The sequence below is a fragment of the Macrotis lagotis genome, chromosome 5, assembly GCF_037893015.1.
Source record: "Macrotis lagotis isolate mMagLag1 chromosome 5, bilby.v1.9.chrom.fasta, whole genome shotgun sequence".
Taxonomy (NCBI): domain Eukaryota; kingdom Metazoa; phylum Chordata; class Mammalia; order Peramelemorphia; family Peramelidae; genus Macrotis; species Macrotis lagotis.
In genome coordinates, this window is record NC_133662.1 from 229,086,174 (window position 1) to 229,108,162 (window position 21,989).

Consider the following 21,989-nt stretch of genomic DNA (forward strand, 5'->3'; position numbering starts at 1 on the left):
GGGGTTAAAGTGGCTTGCCCAAGGCCACACGGCTAGGTAATTATTAAGTGTCTGAGGCCAGATTTGAACTCAGGTACTCCTGACTCCAAGGCCAGTGCTCTATCCACTGCGCCACCTAGCCACCCCTTATTACTTTCAATTTAGAAAAAAAAAGTTATCTTATTATGCAATTTTGCTATCTCTTATTTTTCATCCTTAAGGATATGATTTCTATCTCATCACATTCAACTTTGATCAATGTATACCATGGAAACAATGTAAAGACTAACATTCTGCCTTATGTGGGAGGTGAGGAGAGGGAAGCAAGAATAGGGGGAAAAATGTAAAACTCAAAATAAATAAAATCTTTCTAAAAAAAAGACTTATGCAAATAAAGTGTCTAAAATGCCCACTCTTTGGTCCAATAATTCCAATAACCAGGCTTATGGACCCCAAGAAGGTTATTACTAAAAAGAAAGTCTCCATATATACAAAAATATTTACAATGACACTTTTTATGGTAGACTAGAACTGGAAACAAAGTTGATGTTCATATATTATTGAATACCTAAACAAATTGTGGAATAACAATATAACAGAATATGACTATATCATGTGAAATGAGGACTGTGATGAATACAGAGAAGCATGGAGATTTACATGTTCTATCACAGTAATGTGCACAATGACTACAACAATGTAATTAGAAGAACCACAAAAATTTTTTTTCAAAAAAGTAAAAATTGCCAAATCACTAAGAATAAGCAGAGTTTCAAATGAAAGGATCTAATGAGATATTTTTTTCCTTTGCAGGAATAAAAGGTTCACATGTGGAACACTGCTTATATTATGAAATGATTGGTTCTGCTGTTTTTTCTCTTCTTTTTTTTTCTTTTTAAAAATTTGTTATATGGGATGAGGTCCTCTGGAAGGGGGAAGGGGAAAGGATGCTGGGAGAAATTTTGGTGATGTATAATCAAGATGATCAATTTTTAAAAAATTTTTAAGTGAAGAAAGAAAACCATTCTCATGCAACTATTTATGGGTCAATTTTTGGTTTTACATGACACCTTTAATTTAAGGCTTTGAGCAATCTGAGGAGAAAGATAATCAGAAGCCCTTTTCCACACCAAAGCAACTGACATACTATGTTCTCCTATTGAAGTAAGAAAAACTTATCTAAGTGAGACCCTATGCTCACCCACACAAAATATGCAGACCTCTTGGCTGGGAATACCCTGGAAATGTGCCTTTCTCTCTGGAGTGTCGACAGGAAAACTATCTTTTCCAAGGCAGAGAGAAGAATGTGGTGATTTCTGGAGGAGATAGGTTATCTCAGACATCTGAAGCACTCTCTCTGGATATGATGGCCTTCAAACTCACCTGCATCTGTTCCTCACAAAGCTCAATCTGTTCATGGAACCTGCATCCACAGAGCTATTACCACACCTGCCCAGTGGAAAAAAGAAAGTTTAGGCTGAGCAATGGAAGAGCTTCCTCTTTCACCCTTAAAGCTGAAAAGCCAAGGACAATAGGTGAGAAGGGACATCAAAGCAAAAGATAAAGAAGTTGGGGAATGACAGTGCTTTCTCTAAAGAATGAGGTTTTTCAAAGACCAAAGACTGTTCCCTTACAAAAAAATTATCTTATGTAATTTTGCTATCTCTTATATTTTTTTTTCCTTAAGGATATGATTTCCCTCTCATCAGATTCAACTTAGATCAATGTATACCGTGGAAACAATGCAAAGACTTAACGGGCTGCCTTCTGTGGGGGGTGGGGAGAGGGAAGTGAGATTCGGGGTTAAATTTTAAAATTCAAAATCAACAAATTTTTTAAAAAAAGAATGAAGTTTTTTAACAAAAAAGAGAAAGAGAGAAAACATCACTGATATCTGAATCCAAGACAAATATCCATCCCTTGACTAAAATGGCAACAGGCGTCTATAAATTGACTGCTTTAATGTGTCAGAGTTTCTAAATGTTTCTACCACCAAGTGTTTGTGTTAGCCATTTCCACCACTTAAGACTCCCTGCCAAGTTCTAATCTCTTCCTTCTTCAAAGTTCTGCTTAATATTCACCTCCTTCAGGTGAATCCTAATCAAATCAAATCACCCTTTACTCCACATAATCTCAACCATTTACATACAGTTTTGTACATTACTAGCTCAGTTCCACAACGTGGGTCCCATTAGATCCAACATTTATGTAGCAATTTTTAATATTTACAAATATTATCTCATTTTATCCTTAAAACAACCCTAGAAGATAGTTATTATTATCCTTACTTTGCAGAAGAAGAAACTGAAGCACAGAGAAGTTAAGGAATTTGTCCAAGGTCACACTGGCCCTAACTGTAGCTAAATTTGAAATCAGGTATAAATTTCTGCCTCAGAGTCTAACATTCTATTCAAAGAGTCACCTAGCTGCATACTAATTAAATTATTAAACTGTAAGGTCCCAGAGGTTAGGAATGACCTCTCTTCTAACAATACTAAGTATAGTATTCAAAAATATAATGTTTATATATTTAGGAACCCCAAATTTCTCATAAAGTCACACTCACTGAAATAGAATGAGCAATTTTGAATGCACAGATGTTGAGAAAAGTATGGAGTCAGGATAACCTGGTTCAAAACTAGTTCTGCTTAATAATTATCAGAATGTAAGTCACCTGGGCCTCAGTTTCCTTATCTGAAAAATGAGGACATCACTGACAGTTCCTAATTCAGAGTTGTTTTAAGACTCAAGATAACAGATATAAAGTGCTTTAACCAACTTTAAATAGCCATATAAATGTGAGTTGTTTTTGTTATCAGTATTGCTGTTGTTGTTGATGTCCTGCCCCTCTAGTTTAAAGAAATGAATTTAAATCAATTTAAAATCAATCAGGGTTTTTTTGGAGTTTAAAACCTCTGAGTCCCTACTCAATGCTTAGTTTTTCCAAAAGTTAGCAATACCAACTTTCTACTCACCTCATCCTGCAGATAAATGACCTCCTTGAACCCATACACATCCTCATAGAAGACTGCTGACCTTCCTTCTTTACTGTCCCAGTTTTCAGGTCCAAAATTCGACCTGAAAAATCGAAGGGGGGAGGGGGAGGGAAGAAAGCTTGGAGTGAACTGGTTGATGGAAAAGAATAAGAGATAAAAATGTTGAGTGTGTTGCTAAGAGGTACATGATAGCAAAGGTAGAAGAGCACTTGCAGCCCTAAACAATTTTTAGTAATACCCTGAGTTTGGCATGCAGCACCAATCTAAGAGATTTCTCACTTGCTTGATTCCTGTCTCTGTAGTCTGCTTTCAGGATTCTTGGACATGGACACTGCTGGTCAGAACAGTGGGCCCCATATAATATGGGGAGCAGTCTACAAGGAGTGGGAAAGTGACTGTCTAGTACACTCAAACATCAGGCACACATATACAGATTCTATGTGATAAATTTTTAATCTTAGGCTGGCTTTCTTTCCTATCCATCTGGAATATAATATTTAAGAAAAATTTAATAAAAATCAACCAACAAGCAATTACTAAGCACCTATTATGTGTCACTTTATTAGAAAGACAAACTTACTACCAAATCTTTAAAAGGCAAATGTTTCTGATTATGTGCAGCCAACCATATCCCTGTACTTTTCCACTGCTACAGAAATTCCAAGTATTACATGTACAATCACAGAGAAAAGAAGCCTGGCACAGTGTTTAGGGTACTGGACTGGGAGTCAGAAAGAGCAGGAAATCCCTTGTGGTAGAAATTCAGCCTCCTAGAATCCTCCTTCTCCTCCATGAGTGTTGTCCCCATCTCTCTCCCCCCCTGCTGAAATTCTTATTATTTCCTACATTCATCTGTCTGTGTGTTCTACAACAATAGAATGAAATCAATTTTCCTTTTGTCTCAGTTTCCCCATTGTACACAGTTACCCAATTCACAGGTTCTTAGACCATCCGGTGCAAAGGAAACCCTGAACAAACACTAGCTGACTATTAAGACAATGGTTAAGTCACTTCACTTCCAAAGATCTCAGGAAAAACCTTAGGAATTACCTAAGTTACAAATAGGCTGCGACTAGCATTGCTGGAGGGAATTCCCATTCTAGAAGATGGAAAGGTTAATAAAATCCTCCAAACATTCACACTAAAACCACGGAGAATGGAAGCGCAGACTAACTTCTTGAACCCCAGAAATGTCAATAGGACAGAAACTAGCAATCATCAATAAGATAAAGTTATTAGCACTGGCTCACCTCAAATCTTAGAAACTTTTGATTTTATTTCTACTAGAGACTCTTAAATGGAATCTCTCTATTTGAGCAATGGAGTCTTGAATTCTAATTTCTTTTTTCAGATTTGATAGTATCATTAAAGCAAATTACTTTCCTAATAAAATATTGATGAACGATGGTGAAGGGGAGCCTTTGCCTATTTCAGATACAAATCCTGAATGTAAAATTATTGAAGGATAAGGCATAAGTAGATACCACAGGAGTAAACAATAAAGACTTGACTGTACTGAATCAGAAAGATTTCTGGAGACAATACATTTCCTAAGGTCCCCCTTTAAGCCAACACAGAGGGAAAATGAGGAGAATAGGAGAAAGGCCCCCAAATCACTCCTACATTAGGGCAGCTTGGCAAAAGATTGGCTCTGTAGCCAATGGACTTGTATTCTGCTTCCAAACCCTTAACATCCCTTATCCATCCCATTGACCAACTACTGAAGTCTCACCAGTCAAAGCATTTTCAGAGGTGGAGAGCTGCTCCCGAAGCTTATCCACATCATCTGGGTGCACCTGGTCATAAAGTGTGCTGCCAAACCATTCAGACTGTGGTTGGTTCAAGACTGGGGTCACTGAGTCAGAAACATAGACCACTCGGCCCGTCTCACATGACACAATGAACAGAAAACCATCTGCTGCCTCTAGTATCAGATGTTTCAGCTCCTGCCCAAAGTAGGATACAAAGAATTATTATTTTTTTACTCTGAGAAACCAATTATTTCCATCAATGGAGGATCCAAGGAGTCTGGACCTATTATGACCACAGAAAAGGTTAACTACAAAGTAGTGCCAGGGCTCCATCCTTATCCAATTTTCTTCCATCTCAATTTCAGTTGCCTTTATAATATCTTGTGATAGTGTCCTATTACTTTCTCTATATATATTCACATTAATATCTAATTTTTATGGGTCATTTGTTAAAAAAAAATGATCTTTTCCAAAGTTTTTTCTATGAGCTTTCATTCTGTTATGTGAATCTTTTTGTAATCTTTACCAACGTTCTCCCCTGTAGAACCTGGAAACAAGTCTGTGTCCCTTTTCCTTTGCTTAAAATTCCTGTTTAAAGCTCTCCTATTCTAGGAAGTCCAATGTGATTACTTTCACTCATTTTCATTATTCCATTCAATTCCACTCTTTAGCATTTATTTATCTAGTATTATTTACAATTACAATTTCTATTTCTTTGTATCATTTTAAATGCTTCTCATACTTGGACTGTAGATTCAAAAAAGGCAGAAATTGTGTCTCCTCCTTTGGAATACTCAGAGAACACAGTTCAGAGCTCTTTGTCACGAGCTAAAATTCTTCCTCCTTTTCTCATTTAGACTGTGGCAACATTCAAAATCAGGGACTCTTCCCCATCCACCATAAATGCTTTTGCTCAGAGGAAGTCCTAGTCCCTCATGTACATCACAGGTTGAATTAGAAATCTTTCAAAGTTGTTTCCCTTTCTTAATCACTCTCCTCCCCCAATTATTCCATTAGGACTTTGTAAATTAAGTATTCCATCAAAATTCCAAAAATCCTTTAATAGGTCCCCTTCCTTACCTCATAATGCAAACACTAATGCACCTAACAATAAGAGAAGCAGTAGCAGCCTAAAGTCAACACAGATGGAGGAGGGATGAAGTTACTATTTTTACTGTCACTCATTTTTCAGTCTTTTTTCCAAAACTGGTTTCCTTCAACACTTCAGATAGATTCATCCCTACTCTGACACTGTTATTTATGTGTAGTTATTTACCCAAAGAGGAACAAAGCTACAAAATAATCCACCCAACTCCTAGGACCCCTTTGGGGCTGGTGAAACTCAGAGACCTGGTCAGTAAGGAAGGATGGCTTATAAGTGCCATCAGTGGAAGTGTTGCCAGTTCCCCTCAGGGATTTCATGTGTGACACAGCCATGCGTAAGATGGTCAACTTGTCTGGTTTTCGGGCCAAGGCACTGCAGGTGGGGACCATGTCTGATAGTTCTGTGATGTAAGCAGTCATCTTGTTCCGTCGTCGACGTTCAATTTCACTATGATTTTCCCTGCATTGAGAGAAGGGGGGAAAGGACACCTAGTGGGTCATATCCAGTCATTTAGTGGCATAAAGAAGCAACATACCTACCATATAGATTGCTGAGAGATGTGATATTTTTGTTTTAGTAGTGCTAGTCTTTGAGAAGTTAGGAGGGATGGCCAACCCTCTCATGCAGATCATGCACAAAAGAAAAACTGACACAATGCAAAAGAGAGGGCAAGAAGATCTCTGCTGACCTATTTTTTGATATGAAGAGCTGGTAGTAATTTTTTAAAGTGAAGAGCATTGACTTTATTCACTGAAGTTCCTAAGGAATCTCTATTTTCAAGTGGTCAATATTATGCTCATTTATTAAACTTTTCAAGGGAAAGGTGACAGGAGAAAATAACCTATTTACCTATGTTTACAAATGTTCAGAAAGTGGGCACAGAAATATGAGTATAACTATAAGTTTTCCCCACACTGCTCCACTTCAAGCTTATGTCCTGCTCAAAAAACATAGAAAGGGTAAAGTTGAGGGTATTATATTTAAAAGTTGCATTGCTACTCCTAAGACATAAAGTTATGCTTTAACTAATAAACTAAATTTATAAACAAACATTTCATTGCAAGATGTTCCCAAAGGGATTTCTTGTGAATTGCAAATGTGAGGAAGAGAAATAAGTAAAAATTTTTCTAGAAGACCTAAGGAGGCAGACCAAAGGTGAGGGCAAATAATGAGACCTGGGTTTGACCTGTCATTTTAGGGCTAAAAGACTAGGTCCCCAATATTGCTTTTCCCAAACTAAAACAGGAATTAAAGTATTTTATAGATAAAAGGAACTTCAGACATATCATCTAGTACAACTATCTCACTTTACATATGAAGAGAGAAAGGCTCAAATGGGGTAAGGGACTTAGCCAAGATCACCCAGTCAGTTAATGGCAAAACAAAGACTCAAACCCAGGGCTACTGACTTCAGAGCTCTTCTTCACATTATGCCATGCAGAACCAGGTTTTCTAAAGAGTATGCTGATTAGTAGGAAATATGGAATGGAATACTAACAAAAATCTTGTGGCAAAGATGGAAAAGAAAAGGTAATTAGAGAAAAAAAAATCATGGAAAAAATGAGTGGAAAAGGGATGATAGAGCTTAAAAAAAATCTCCTGACTTCCAGATCCAATTACTCATAACATACCAAAGAAACTTTGACCCATTTCCAGCTATTCTCTTACTACATTGGGGTTGACAGTCAGCAAAAACAACCTTAAAGTCTTCCTGAGCAAAGAACAGGGGGACTTCCCCTGTACAGGCCACTAATTTCATGACTCTATGTCATTTCAGAGCACCTAAACCTCCACCTTTAGAGTGGGAGCAGACACCTGTCTCACAAATGTCTGATACCCAATCCCAAAGAATGAGCTTACTGATGACCACAAAAAAGCTGCCAAAATGAATCTGAGCAGCCACAAGCAAGGCCTCCATCACTGGGGCAATGAAATTCTATTGTGGCACAGGAATGTGGGCTACAAAACAACACCGGAAACCAGGATAGATGGTTTTCTGGAGTGGAAGGGAAGGAACTGCTGTGATTTAACATGGCAGGAGATGATCTTAAACACAGGGTATTTTTTGGCATTTGGCTTTCTGACAAGACAGTATGTCCCCGCCAAAGCACAAAATGGCACAGCTGCTGAGACTATGAAAGCTTTCTATTCTCTAATCACTTGATGCCAGAGCTCAAAAGAAGAATAAAACTTTATTACTAATAGCAATTTTCTTAATTTCTAAATGTGAAAGTTGATTATTTCCCCCAATCCTCATTATCTGGGGCAGGGAGAGAGAAGGAGGAAGTCCAAAAGGGCTTAATTTCACACAAACTTCCATATAGTGCCATCTTCATCTCTTATAAATAAGAGGAAGCACAAAGAAGAAAGGGGGAATAATGGGAGAAATTTAGATTGGAAAGGAGAAGGAAAAGAAGCATTGTTGGCTTCACCATGCTGAACACTCTTCTCCTACCTGGCAAGTCTCTCTTTATCCGCTGAACTCTGTTCATCATCCGACCTAAAAATAAAATTGATGAACTAAGCTAAAAAAATTTTTAATAAAGATAAAAGAAAGGAAGATGGGCAGAAGTTTAGAAGGATAAAATCAAATAGAGAACTCAGCCCATAGCCATGCAAAACCACCTATTAGAACAAAGAAACCAATATGGAAGACAAAGATCAATTTAAAAGAAACTCTGAATGACCCCCATGTGAACATAAAGCACTTTACAATCTGAATTAGATCCTATTAAAGTATACACAGAATATAGCTAAAGTCTGAGAAAGGAATCTGGGAGGCCTATTTCTGTCATACATTATTCCCATTAAGGGAAGGAAATTGCTGCTACTCAACAAGGTAAGAATTATCCATATTTGAAATTAGGACAAGAGATTATGGACAGGAGATCATTAATAGACACAAACGTAATGCTTAGGCACAGAAAACAAAAGGGGCTGCACTGGAGAGACAATATAAAATAGCATGAAGAGCCCAATTTCTGACATTCTCTTTAGTCTTTGTCTGCTTCTGAAATACCTCCTACTTTCTATTCCTTCATTCAAAACTTTACCAGCTCTCTGTAGAAGAACCACAATACCCTGAACTATTCCCTCCTCTGAAGGGAAAACAGTAAGTTACTGGGAAATTTACTGGGAAATGGAGGTGTCCTAGTGGCAGTTGAAGAGATACCACAGTAGTGTGGCATAGGAGTAGATAAAGAGTGTCAGCAATTTATTCTATTTTCAGGATATCTGCTGCACCACACACTTTATTATAACTGTTAAGTCAATATATAGAAATGTTTATGTGAAATAATGTTTCAGTGAAAAATGAAGAACACAAACTATAATATGCACAAGGATACAAAGTATAAAAAAGGTATTCTATAGTCTTTCGAAAGATTGGAAGAAAATGAAAATTGATATAAATGGTTTATTGCTTATTAGATTTTCCTCCCTCTTCCTGCCATTAACAAGGAAAGCGGTTTAATTTTCTCCTCATTTAAAAAGCCAAAAAGTTATGCTTTTCGATAAAAAATAGAAAATTATCCCCACACTTGGAATTCTATAAATTCACTCTATTAAAGACTGCAGGAGTGAATGTGAGAACTATTAGAGCTGGTCAGTACATTAAACGACCTGTATGGGGGGGGGGGGTTAACAAGGGAAAATTCAAAATCATTGACTTTCATAAGCACCTAACTACAATCAGTCTAAGTCTAAGTTTCCTGAGAAAACTACCTCAAATGGAATGAATAATAGAAATTGAGAGAGAACTAAATAAGGTGCAGTGGCCATAACCTGATCTTTCCATGGCCTGAAGTCTATTTTTGTCTGCAAGAGACTAAGACTAGTATTCTATTTTTAAATATACTATTTGAAAATATAAAACTGACCCATCTTCTCTACATCTGTGTTCTAAGGCCATATGGAATTTTGAAGGCCAGAGAATCCCATTCTCTTATTTTCCAGATAAAGAACTAAAGCCCAAAAGGTAGAAGTGGTATTTAAACTCAGGTCCTCTGACTCTAAATCCAACACTCTTTCCACTGTACCACATTGCTCTTGACCAGAACAGTTTCATTACAAGTAATGATACAAGATGAAAAAATAAATTTTGTTTGTAGAGAAGCAAGGCAACATCTGAAACCAATAAACTCAGTGATTTATCATCCTATGGCACAGGGCCATATAGCAAAAATACTCTCCAAATATCCAGGACTAACCTATTGAATTAGTGATGGTTCATCTCCCAATGATTTCATAAGTATCTATTTCAATAAGCTGCACTAAGTGACATAACCAAGATAAATTCTGTCAATTCTTTCTTCAAAATATCTTTCTATAACACTATGTTGTCTTTGAAAAGTCTACCACGGATCCTACTGAGTTCACCAAATTTAATCTCTATTGTCCAACCTGAGAGGACACCCAAAAACCGAACTTATTCTATCTATGTCCCACTATTCCCTAACACTCCAATCCAAACAGGTCAGTTTTTACAAAATTTAAGTTTCTACTACTATGATATAGATATTTTCCCCTCTTATATGAAAAGTTTTTTCATTTCTCTATTCAAGGTTCAATTTAAAACCCATCTCCTTCATGAATTCCCTCCCTGACTATTCCATGACTCACAAATCATCATTCTTTTCTCTGAAATCCTACCATATATAATCTATACCACACAATTAAGCATTTGATTTTATACTATCTCACAGTGCTCATTATATAATTTTCCCCAATAGACTATAATATCCCAAGGTAGAGCAATCAAATTTTATGACTATTCCTCACAGCAAATAACAATGCTTCCTAGACACACAATTTTGAATCAAACCCATTATATACTTTTCTGATGAAGCACAAAATTCATCTAAAAATATAAAACACTGCTATAAAATGTACAGATCTTCTAAGGTGAAAAATGAATAAATTTTTAAAAATATGTAAATCCCCAAGTAATACTAAAAAAGAACATTATTTTTATTTTTATTTGTTTTTGTTTTGTTTTGTTTTTTTGCAAGGCAATGGGGTTAAGTGGCTTGCCCAAGGCCACACAGCCAGGTAATTATTAAGTGTCTGAGGCTGGATTTGAACTCAGGTACTCCTGACTCCAGGGCCAGTGCTCTATCCACTGCGCCACCTAGCTGCCCCAAGAACATTATTTTTAATAAAGAAAAAACTTTGTTTTTGAGTAGCCATTTAAATAAACCAGTTCTATTTCAAATAACATCCACTCGAGTTCTAAAAACAATCCCAGACCCCACAAGGAGTTAATTAACATCTTATTCTTTTTTAATGATATAAAGAGAATCTGAAAAGGACTTCTGACACAGGTCCAAGAACATTACATAAACATATTTTAAGTATCCACTTAACAAACAAGTCAAAGCAATTCCACATGGCAATTAATTCAGATTTTGGCTGATATAGCATGGCCCCCAGGTGGCACACCACTTTAACAATAAGGAATGTGCATAAATACATTATGATATAATATTTCTATTTACTATTCATTATTCACTTTTTACAGTGAAATGGTATGAACTTTATTACATAACAGGTACTAGAGTTTTGGACCTTCCTAGATCTCTTAACAGGAATAAATCAAAATGGGCAGACTAAGCCAATCTGTCAGACTAAGTCACCAGAAAAAAAATCAGTATGGACATGGACTTGATACCATGGTGTAGAGGACCAAGCACCTGTTTTAACATTACCTGGCAAACCGTTCCTTATCATTAGTCATCTGATCATCATCACATCTGGAAAAAAAACAAAAGAACACTTTCAAGACATTTGTAATTTAAATTATTTTTCTCTGAAAGGTGGTACAACATAAAGGACATTATAGAAAAAAATCAGATCATGGGGAAATATCAATATTGTAGAGATAGTGTCACCCAGTCTAAAAAAATTCCAACAGATTGTCAATCCTTGCCAAGATCCTGATGTATCTGTCATATATCCAAAAAGGCCAAAAAGAAAGCAGATGATTTCATGAAGAGAGCTGCTACACATAGTACCATAAGCACAAAAGGATGACTTAAATCATGCTTTGAACAATGCAGTTTATTTTTTTAATTTAAGTAATAAGTTCAATTCGGTTATCATCTGCTTCCTAGGTAGATTACTGTTACAACAGTCTGTTACAACAGAAATAATAAGTTCTTATCGAAGATGAGATCTTTAGTATCTCCAGAAGCAATTTAACCTATATGTGGATTATTTGAGTTTTCTTACAGTAAAATGCTATAAGGCCTGAACATACAGTGAAAGGAATCGAGTCAATTTTTTGCCATAAATGAATAGAATTCCTTCACAGATGCCCAAATCCTCAATACAGTAGACCTACAGAAATGAAAATCTCTACAGATGAACTAATGTAGAGTATTATGTAACAATCTATGCAAATCAATATTGTGAAAACAACTTTGAAAGACTTAAGAACTCCTATCAATGCAAAGACAAATCACTTTTCCAGAAGACTGATGATAAACAACGGTACCTGTTTTGATAAATTAATAGACTAAAGATGCAAAATGAGACATACATTTTTGCAATTTCTTTTATATAACTATGCATGCATTGTAAAAGTTTTGCTTTTCTTCTTTTTAATTGTGGAATAGATGAAAGGTAGAGAAAATAAATGCTTGTTAACTAAAAAATCGATATATATATATATATATATATATAGAGAGAGAGAGAGAGAGAGAGAGAGAGAGAGAGAGAGAGAGAGAGAGGAGAAAGTGAGGCTGGTGACTTAGCACAGCACCCTCTCTCACTCAAATCTATTTCATGTGCTTCTCATAGCATCGCCTCCCTGATGTCATGATCTTTTTCAAGAATGAAGGGCAAACATTATATATGCAAAAGTAAAATTAGAATAAATGAGCAATCTTAGAAAATCAATGCAATTTCTATTAGAGACAAATTACTTTACTTTTTTAAAGTCAAAGAACATGCCACTGAAGTAGGCCACTTTAAAGTCTTATTGCTCTTGGTGAAATAAGAGAATTTTTTTTAAAAAAGCCATTTTAAATATTCTAACAGCATCTATTCTGCAAAACAGCCCTATCCTTGTCCTCCCCATGACTTATACTATCAATTAAATGATTAATATCCTCAATACTTTCTTAGAATCTATTTTATAATCACTGTCTAAAATATAACATCAGTAGCTACATTTTTTTTAAAGAAATCATGAATTATTCGATACATCTCTCAGTGTTACTCTATGTGATATTCCTAGAATTGACCATAAATCACTAGATAGTATAAATGTGGCTGCTCTAGTATAACTTGTGCATATAAAGTGGCTTCCACTCAAAATAGCAATTTACTCATGAAGTCGTAGACATGCATTGCAAATGAAGCTTGAGATAGATGCATATGATTTGTTAAGGGTTGTTAAGTAGTACCCTGAACTTGTCATTTTGAGTTGACATATTTTCCAGAAACACTGGACCCAGAACATGCAGGAAGCCTTGAATATGTCATGGATAAAGCAGCCCCCACCCCATCTCAGTTGACATAATTTGTTGTTAACACCCCAAGCTGGATTCCCTGTGTGTCCTTGGGAGGCAAGACAGGCTCCAGCCAGTCTGTGCCAAATTGGGAAAATGTTTGTGCAGCTGGGATCCTTTGCATACCCTCCTATCTTCAGTTCCAAGGGGGAAAAAAATGCAGCTTTTTCCATTGCCTTGCTCCTCCTCTTTGGGAGGGGTTTTGTCCTTTTCCCCACTTTTTACTATACTTTTCCCCTCCCATGCCATGCCCCTTCCTGTATTCTCCTCCTCCTCCTTTTATCCCTGTTAACTCTGGGTTCCACATGCATATACATTTCTTTTGTAATAAACCTGGTTTTCATGTAAGTTTTCATGATGCTGAGATTGACAAACATCAATGTATCAGTGACAAATTACAAAATATTGCTCTAGACCTCTCAGGCTAGTATGATATTAATGGGCCAGGAGAAAATCTACTGTACTGTGCTTTCTTCCCAGCAAATGAAGTAACAACAACTTATATGAAAGACCTGGAATTTTGGGGTGATCATAAGCCAAAACTAAGATAGATCTACCAAGGTAATCTTAGATTGTACCAATAGAGGTATATCCCCAAGAACAAGAATATAACAGTTACATACTTTGTACTCACATCTAGAATATTTTTTTGGGGGGGGAGTTCTGGATTCTACAATTTATTAGGCACAATGGGAAGAAAAAGAGTATATATAGAAGGCAATAAGTTGATAAAAGGTCTGAACTGTGTTAGATGAAGGACAATTAAAAGAAATGGGAATGTTTACTGCTGAAGAAAAGAAGTCTTAAGAGAGAAAATGACTTTAATAAAATATTTAAAAGGTCATCAGTGGAAAAGAAATTAGATTTAATTCTATAAGCAGAGCTAGGACAGAAGAATCAAGATAGAATGATACAAATCATATTTTAGCCCCATGTGAATAGGACTTTCTAGCAATTAATTGTCTACAAATGGCATGGATTGCTTTCTTTTTCTTTCTTTCTTTCTTTCTTTCTTTCTTTCTTTCTTTCTTTTTTAAGGGTTTTGCAAGGCAAATGGGGTTAAGTGGCTCGTTCAAGGCCACACAGCTAGGTAATTATTAAAGTGTCTGAGACCGGATTTGAACCCAGGTACTCCTGACTCCAGGGCTGGTGCTTTAGCCACTGAGCCACCTAGCCACCCCCATGGGTTGCTTTCTGAGATAATTAAATAGGCAACAACAAAAATGTTCCAACAAAAGTTTCGTAACCTGTCAGAAATATTTGAAAAGAATTCCTACAATGAATTGAAGGTCGGACATGAGTGACCACTATAATGTAAATGACAACTATTACCCAGTTTATAAAGCTAGCCCCCCACAAGAACACTATTAGGGAGGTAATACAAGTACTGTTATCCCCATTTGGCAGACAGGAGAACAGAGCAAAGCTAATAAGTTCTAGACCCAGGATTCAACCCAGGACTCTTGATTGAGGGTCTAAATCTCTTCTCACTAGAACACTGACTCTCAAACTATGTTATATCATACTAGATGAAGACTAACTTTAACAATCTTTCTAAGGAAGGAGGAAAAGTAAAGAGAATTTATTCTAGCTTTTTTGTATCGCTTCTATTAAAAAGGGAAGTTGAGGTTTAGGACTGGAATTAACTCATCAGTGTAGCTAAATACACAACTATATTTCCAGGAGAGGGGAGATATCAAAATTTTTGCAGATGTTTCTTCAGAGGAACCCAGTCTGTATTGTACAAAGTTGACCCTGATGAGGACATTAAGCAACTCTTCATTTACTAAGAAATTAAGAACTTAAACTATTCTCTAAAATTATAATAAAGAGTGAGATCAATTACTATATTATGTTTAAACAAGCATATTAAGCCATGGCAAATAGTTAAAAATTGAACCCTCAAACAATGAAGCAAGATTTTTCAGAAAAATCTCCAGAAGCACCAACAAATATATGGTATAATTTCCAAACTCTACCCTCAAGAAACAGAAAGTGATTAGGGAAGCTTAGAAAGTCTATCAGCCAACATGGAAACAAAATAAAGACTGACAGATTGCTTTCTGGGGGGGGAGGGGAGATTGGGGGGAAAATTGTAAAACTCAAATAAAATCTTTAATTAAAAAAAAATCTATCAGCCTGAGCTCAATAAGTCATTTCTCTGGAGCTAATAGGATACTTGAGCATCTTCTTAAAAAGAAAAGACTTATAATACATAATATTATGAAGTTTCAACCCTGGATATAGCATCTAAGGTTATTTCTTAATTCCAAAAGTCTAGGAAATGAGAAAAAAAATTCTTACCTCAAAAATTTGTTGTTTACTTCATCATCATCAAAATCAAGCCTGGAAAATTCCAAAAATAAAATGTCAAACATAACTCAGTAACAAAATAATTCCTAACCCACCTAGTGTCTCACCCACCCAGAATTAGATGTCTTGGAATGAAAGAAGAAGCAATAGGGAAGAAATCAACCATGCCCACCAACTGCTGACCCACTTGCACTGAAGAACAGCTTCACTCTTCCTCTTCTCTGGGTCAAAACAGATGAAGAGGTCCCTAGGGCTTCACAACACTAACTTAGGTGAGTGATTGACATTTAAAAAGATATTCCCAGAGACTGGTTTTGCATGAAACCAGAAATTAAAAGATGACATATCATGAAGAATTTATGGGGACAGCTATGTGACACAGTGATAGAGCACCAGCCCTGGAGTCATGAGGACTTGAGTTCAAATCCAATCTCAGACATTTAATGATTACCTGTTTGTGTGACCTTGGGCAAGTCACTTTATCCCATTGCTTTAAATAAATAAAAAAAGTTTTAAAAAAGAGCTTATGATAATACTCTACTTTCTGACACAAGACTTCAGTAAGTATCAGAAAAACTCATGTGAAATGCTGGTCCCTGATTTGTTGCCACAATCTACAGAATATCTATCACTTGCTTTTCTGAAATACATCCTATCCCTAACACTTAAAATAAATAAGAGGATAGCTATCTTGAAAGTAGGCATCTAGAATGCAAGAAATATATATATACACCTATAATACAGTATAACAATATTACTTGAAAATGATAAATAGAATCAATTCAGTCTTCTGTCTAATTTCTAGATTGATTCTAATTCATTAAATTTGAAGACTGAGGGTTTTTGTTTTGCTTCAGTTCACAGAGAAGATGTGGACATTTTTAAAAAATAGTTTAAGTCAATTTAAGTGAAGATAGGGAAAAACTGTTATGACATCTATTAAGGAATGAAATTATAGTTATTTTGACTGACTACAATATAAAAACAACAACACTAAGTTATGGAAAGAAATAGTCTGAAATTGTCAGACTTGAGATTTGGGAAAGTCACTTTGGCCAATAAGGGCACTGTAATAGTCTTGATGCCAGGATATGAGGGCCTGGACCAGGGTGAGATGGAAGACTGTGGTTGGAGAACACTTCATATGGTTTAGAATCTGATTGTTACCCTGGTTAGTTTTGATGACTATATTTTTATTCTTTGTGATAAAAAATGATTTTCTAAATGGAGAATGGAAAGGTATATTCTAGGAAATGAAGATGATATAAAAGGCTTTGATATATAGCACAGAGATCACTGAAGGGCAACCAGTCAACAGCTTCCTCAACCCTTATGTGAAACTTCCTATGTGAAAAAAAATGAAGAACTATACCCAGTTATATATGCAAAGAGCAGCAAGGTGTCCTGGAGAGGAGGCAACCTGTTCCAAGTGATTCAACCTAGCACCACCACTTCTCCTAACACCCAAAGCCCAGGATTCTGATCCTTAAGCCCAATCTCCATAGACACTGTACAGGCAAGTGGCTCCTGTGGAGGACTCAGCCATGCCCACCAACTGCTGACCCATTTCCACTGACAGGAATATGCTATTTTGCTGAAGCAGCGAAGAACCCTGAGAGAGGGGGTAACTTGTGTCCTAGACAAGTCAAACCACACCATCTCAACTTTGACCTGATGGAAACAGCTTACAATCCATGACCTGGGGAATAGTAGCAGCTCCAGGACACCAGTCTTGCCTCCAACCAAGGCCTTAAAACTATTGTTAGAGGGAGAAAGGACCCACATTCCTTGCCACCACCAATACCAACTGTTAACCAAGTCCAATAACTTGAGAGTGGCAGTACCCTCAGACTTGTAGCCCAGCCCTCATATCCATTATTCTGTGAAGTACCCTTCATGGAGAAGCATACTGGGAACTAAGCACTCCTGCAGGTGCTGCAGATGCTGCTATTAAAAAAATAAAGTTTTGACATGATCAAAGGGTTCAGAATCAGAAACTGATGTCATCATCAGTGGAAATGACATTGAATCATCTGGTTCAGCAATTCTGGGAAAAAAATTTGGAATTATGCTAAAAAGGTGACAAGAAGGCTTTGCTGCTATCTCAGTTCTGAGAAATTTCTGGCATCTAAACTATTTGTTTATTTTTAAAAATGAAAATCAGTTCAAACCTTTAATCCCACTCAATACCAAACCTAGCAAACAAGAAAACTCAACAATATAATAGTGGGGAATAGCCAGAAACAGCTGAGGAGTCAATGTGATCTGGCATGAACTAAATGAACACAGTCCAGAATCAGGAACCCTCCCACCATTTCCTCAACACTTATACTCACCCTGGTCGACGCTTAACAGTCCGCTGAGTGATGGCTCCCCCACCCTGAACCCCAGGTCCAGGATTTCCAGCCACAATGGCAGCACCCAATGATGAAACATCTGATGCCATCTCTGGTAAAGAAAACAAAATGTATGATTTTAAAAATCCCCTTTTAGTATCAGTTCAGATTTCAAGTGAGCTCACAAATGTCAACTATTCACTAGCATTTATCAGGTATCTACAATAGTTATATAAACTAGTTCCTTTTTCCTTCCCACAACATGATAAAGGGGGGGGGGGTAAATCTGGAGATTCACATCCCAATTTAGTTACCCCAAGGGGTCCTTAGTCAAATTACTTTCTCCTTCTGAAGCCCTGAGAAATGTATAAGGCACTAAAAGAGCACTAAATTAAGTCCTGGTTCTAGGGCTTCCTCCATGTGGAATCAAAGGCAAGCTATTTTTCCTCCTTCTGCCTCAGTTTCCTCATTGATAACTGGTAAAATGAGTAAGCTGCACGAGGCCAAAGTATCTTCCTCTTTGTGTCACAGATTCTTTCTGGGGTTAGGTGTGTGAAATTAAAATAGCTACCAGAATAATTTTTGGGGAGGGGGAAGGTAATCAGGGTTAAGTGATTTATCCAGGGTCACACAGCTAGTAAGTGTCTGAAGTTATCCCCAGAATGTCTGAACAAGTTCACAATCCCCATGTTAAAACCCCCCAACTGGATAATCCCATAAGGTTTCTTCCATTAATAAACCTCCTTCACTTACTTTAAGATTAACAAATTTAACAATAAAAGTGACTTTAAACATACCAGTAGCAATAATTCAGTCTACTGCTATTTTCTTATGATTATACATTCTAGTTGTTTGTTGTTGTTCAGTTGTTTCAGCCATGTTTGACTCTTTGTTATCCCATTTGAGGTTTTCTTGGCAAAGATACTGGATGGTTTGCTATTTCTTCTCCAGCTCATTTGACAGATAAGGAAACTGAGGCAAACAGGGTTCAGTGACTTGCCCAGGATCATACAGTTAATAAAAGTTTAAGGTCAGATTTGAACTCAGAAAGATAAGTCTTCTTTACATCAGATACAGCATTCTATTCACTGTTTCAACAGGCTGATCAATATATTCTGGTACATGTATACATTTTGTTTTTCATATTAGCGAGCCTTAAAAAAACCCATCACTAATTTCTCACACCTAGATTGTCTTCACTCTTTTATTTAAACTCTTAGTTTGGAACAAGCTCTGATTCTAGCTCTCTCCCTATAACAGGGTAACATTGTTGCAGGCCTCTTCTCTCATTATCAAGTTCTTCCCAGACTCTCCATTTGGGAGAAAGGTCCCAGACCTGCCACCCCTCATTTTCTGTACTTAAGAACTTCCTCTCTCCTTCAGTATTTCAGTTTTTCTTTTATGTGCTATCCACTCCATTAAGAATTTAAGTTTCAAAATTAAAATACTATACACACACACACACCTATACATATATATATGCACACATATAAAGAATTTCAGAGAGGTAGTTAGCTGGTGCAATGGATAAAGTCCCAGTCCTGGAGTCCTGAGTTCAAATTCAACCTCAGACACCTAAAAATTACCTAGTTGTGTGACCTTGGGCAAGTCACTTAACACATTTCCTTGCCAAAAAAAAAAAAAAAGAATTTCAGGTTTTTGTGAGCAGTGATCACATTTCTTTTTGCTTGTATTTATATGTCTAACAACTAGCACACTGCCTGCACATAGTAAATGCTTCATAAATGCTTCCTGACTATTTTCATAAAAAATGTTCTTCTCTCTTTAGGAAAGCTAACTAAAGCCCTAAGTGGGTTAAAGTCTCTGTCTTAAGTCAGTCAGAGAAATGAGTCTTCTGCCTGGTCACTACATCTATGTGGGCTTCAGTTTCCTCTCCTAGAATGAGGAGACTGGAACTCTAAAATACTACTGAGAAGTTAGCATATCAAAGAGTAGCACTATTAACACACTTAGCTAGTATTGCAATGGTGTGCTTTATAGAAAGAGTTGTGGTGATAAAGGCAACATGAAACAGAAGAAATAAAGAATTGTTTAAAAATTATTAATAGGGCTTATATTTATATATTATCTTAAATACAACATCCCCTCTGATCTTCAAGATAGCTTATTTGGGCATAGTATAGTTTTTATAGATAAGAACACTGAAGTTAAAAGTTACTCAAAGTCCCATAGCTGAGAGTTTTAGAGTAAAGATAAAGTATCTGCCATTCTGAGGCATAAACTGAGAGCTGGGCCTCAAAACAGATCATCTGATTCCCTGTCCTTTGCTCTATTAACTGATTCTTCACCTATTTAATCCACTTTTTAGAAAATCAATATTTTCTTGGAAAGATCAAGTTTTAAGTTAAATTTCTGCTAAGTTCAACTTTTCTAAATAAGATGGAATAAAATTTAAAATGAGAATAAGAAACTAAAAACACCTGACTGAGGCAGACAGAAATATTAAAAGTGCTGTGCCAACATAAATGACTAGTTAAAGGAATCAGTTACCCAAATTTTCCAAACTATGACTCACCACTCAGGATGGAGCTTATTTTCTGTATGTTTTTTTAATTATTTCCTATGTATTTCTCTAAATTAGATTTAGTGTAAAGATAAAGTATCTGCCATTCTGAAGCATAAACTAATCATTATTTATTAGGGTGATGCAAGGAAATCAGTGACAGAGGATAAATCCAATAACTGCTCAAACAAGCATATTTCTCTCTGTTTCTCACCTTGGCAATTAGATTGAAGATGAGTTTTTAAAGTTTAGTCTTTGGCTAACATTGGGAAGAATAAACTTTTCTTGTGTTTTAAGGTATAAGTGAAAATGTTAAATTATTTCAAACTTCATCAATTTGAGGCATATTAGACAGTATAGCTAGCACTATGAAATTTAGATAATTATTAAATTCATTTTGAGAAAAATTTCCCAAATGTTAAAATGTACTTCTATCTGTCATATATTAAGGCACTTATCTCTTAAAAACCATTTTCTTCATCCTTTAGTCATTTATATAAACAATTCCCAAAATAATGGGTTATATCAAATCACTAATAAGAAAAATGCAAATTAAAATAACTGAGGATTTATCTTACCCAGCAAAATTAGCAAAGCTGAGAAAAAATGGTAATACTCAATGTTTAAAGGAGCCACAGAAAAACAGACTTTCTGTGATTTAGTATTAAAGGGGCTACGAAATTGATCCAACCATTCTGGAAAACAATTTGGTGACAAAATTGCCTAGCTGTGTGACCTTGGGTAAGTCATTCTTAACCCCATTGTCTTAAAATAATTTTTTTTTAAAATGTCCCTGCCTTTTGACCCAGAAATCCCTCTACTATGTAAATACTGGTGTTCAGGTGAAGTTCAGAAAGAAAACTCCTACATAACAGAATATCTGTGGCAACACTTTTTGTAGCTACAAAGTATCACATCAACTGGGGAAATGCTAAACTGTGGTACAAGAATATAAGAGAATATTATGCCAAAAGAAATGAAAATGAAGAATTTGGAGAAATATGATAAGATTTATGGAGAGTGATACAGAGTGAAGAAAACAATACACAAAGGCTACAAAAATGTAAACAAAAAATAACAAAATGAAACTAAATACTATGTGATTATAATGGTCAAAGATGGCCCTAGAAAAGCAACCAGGAAAAAATCCAATTTCCTCCTTCCTTTAGAGAACTGGGGACTATGGGTCTACAAGCAGAATGTTGTATATGCTGTCAAGCATGAACTATGTGTTGGCTCATTTTGCTTAGTCTTTTTTTACTTTGTAAGAAGGGGGTAGGGGTGGAGCATATTCAAAAATGAGTGAGCTATAAAAACAAGGCACATAGTACATTTTTAAAGGAAAAAAACCCTGTTTATGCAATAGTTATAAAAAGGAAGAGTAAATAGGAAAACATGAAGACATTTCAAGCATAAGGTAAAGTTATCAAAATTCCTTTTACATGTGCTAACTGCTTTTGGGATTCAAAAGGGA

General features: G+C 36.1%; 1 protein-coding gene across 4 annotated transcripts in view; it reads right to left on the bottom strand.

Moving 5' to 3' along the window:
- The window catches only part of ARNT (aryl hydrocarbon receptor nuclear translocator), a 56,363-nt gene that overhangs the window by 19,934 nt on the left and 14,440 nt on the right, over window positions 1-21,989 (bottom strand). For 2 of the 4 annotated variants that reach the window (XM_074188754.1, XM_074188752.1), the window contains exons 2-9: window positions 17,992-18,103; window positions 15,647-15,688; window positions 11,537-11,581; window positions 8,287-8,331; window positions 6,077-6,290; window positions 4,708-4,921; window positions 2,955-3,057; window positions 1,363-1,428 (exon numbers count right to left, since the gene is read on the bottom strand). In XM_074188754.1, the coding sequence (XP_074044855.1) occupies window positions 1,363-1,428; window positions 2,955-3,057; window positions 4,708-4,921; window positions 6,077-6,290; window positions 8,287-8,331; window positions 11,537-11,581; window positions 15,647-15,688; window positions 17,992-18,103 (841 nt within the window). The remainder of the gene's footprint in view (window positions 1-1,362; window positions 1,429-2,954; window positions 3,058-4,707; window positions 4,922-6,076; window positions 6,291-8,286; window positions 8,332-11,536; window positions 11,582-15,646; window positions 15,689-17,991; window positions 18,104-21,989) is intronic. The other 2 variants (XM_074188756.1, XM_074188755.1) reach the window with 1 other exon arrangement.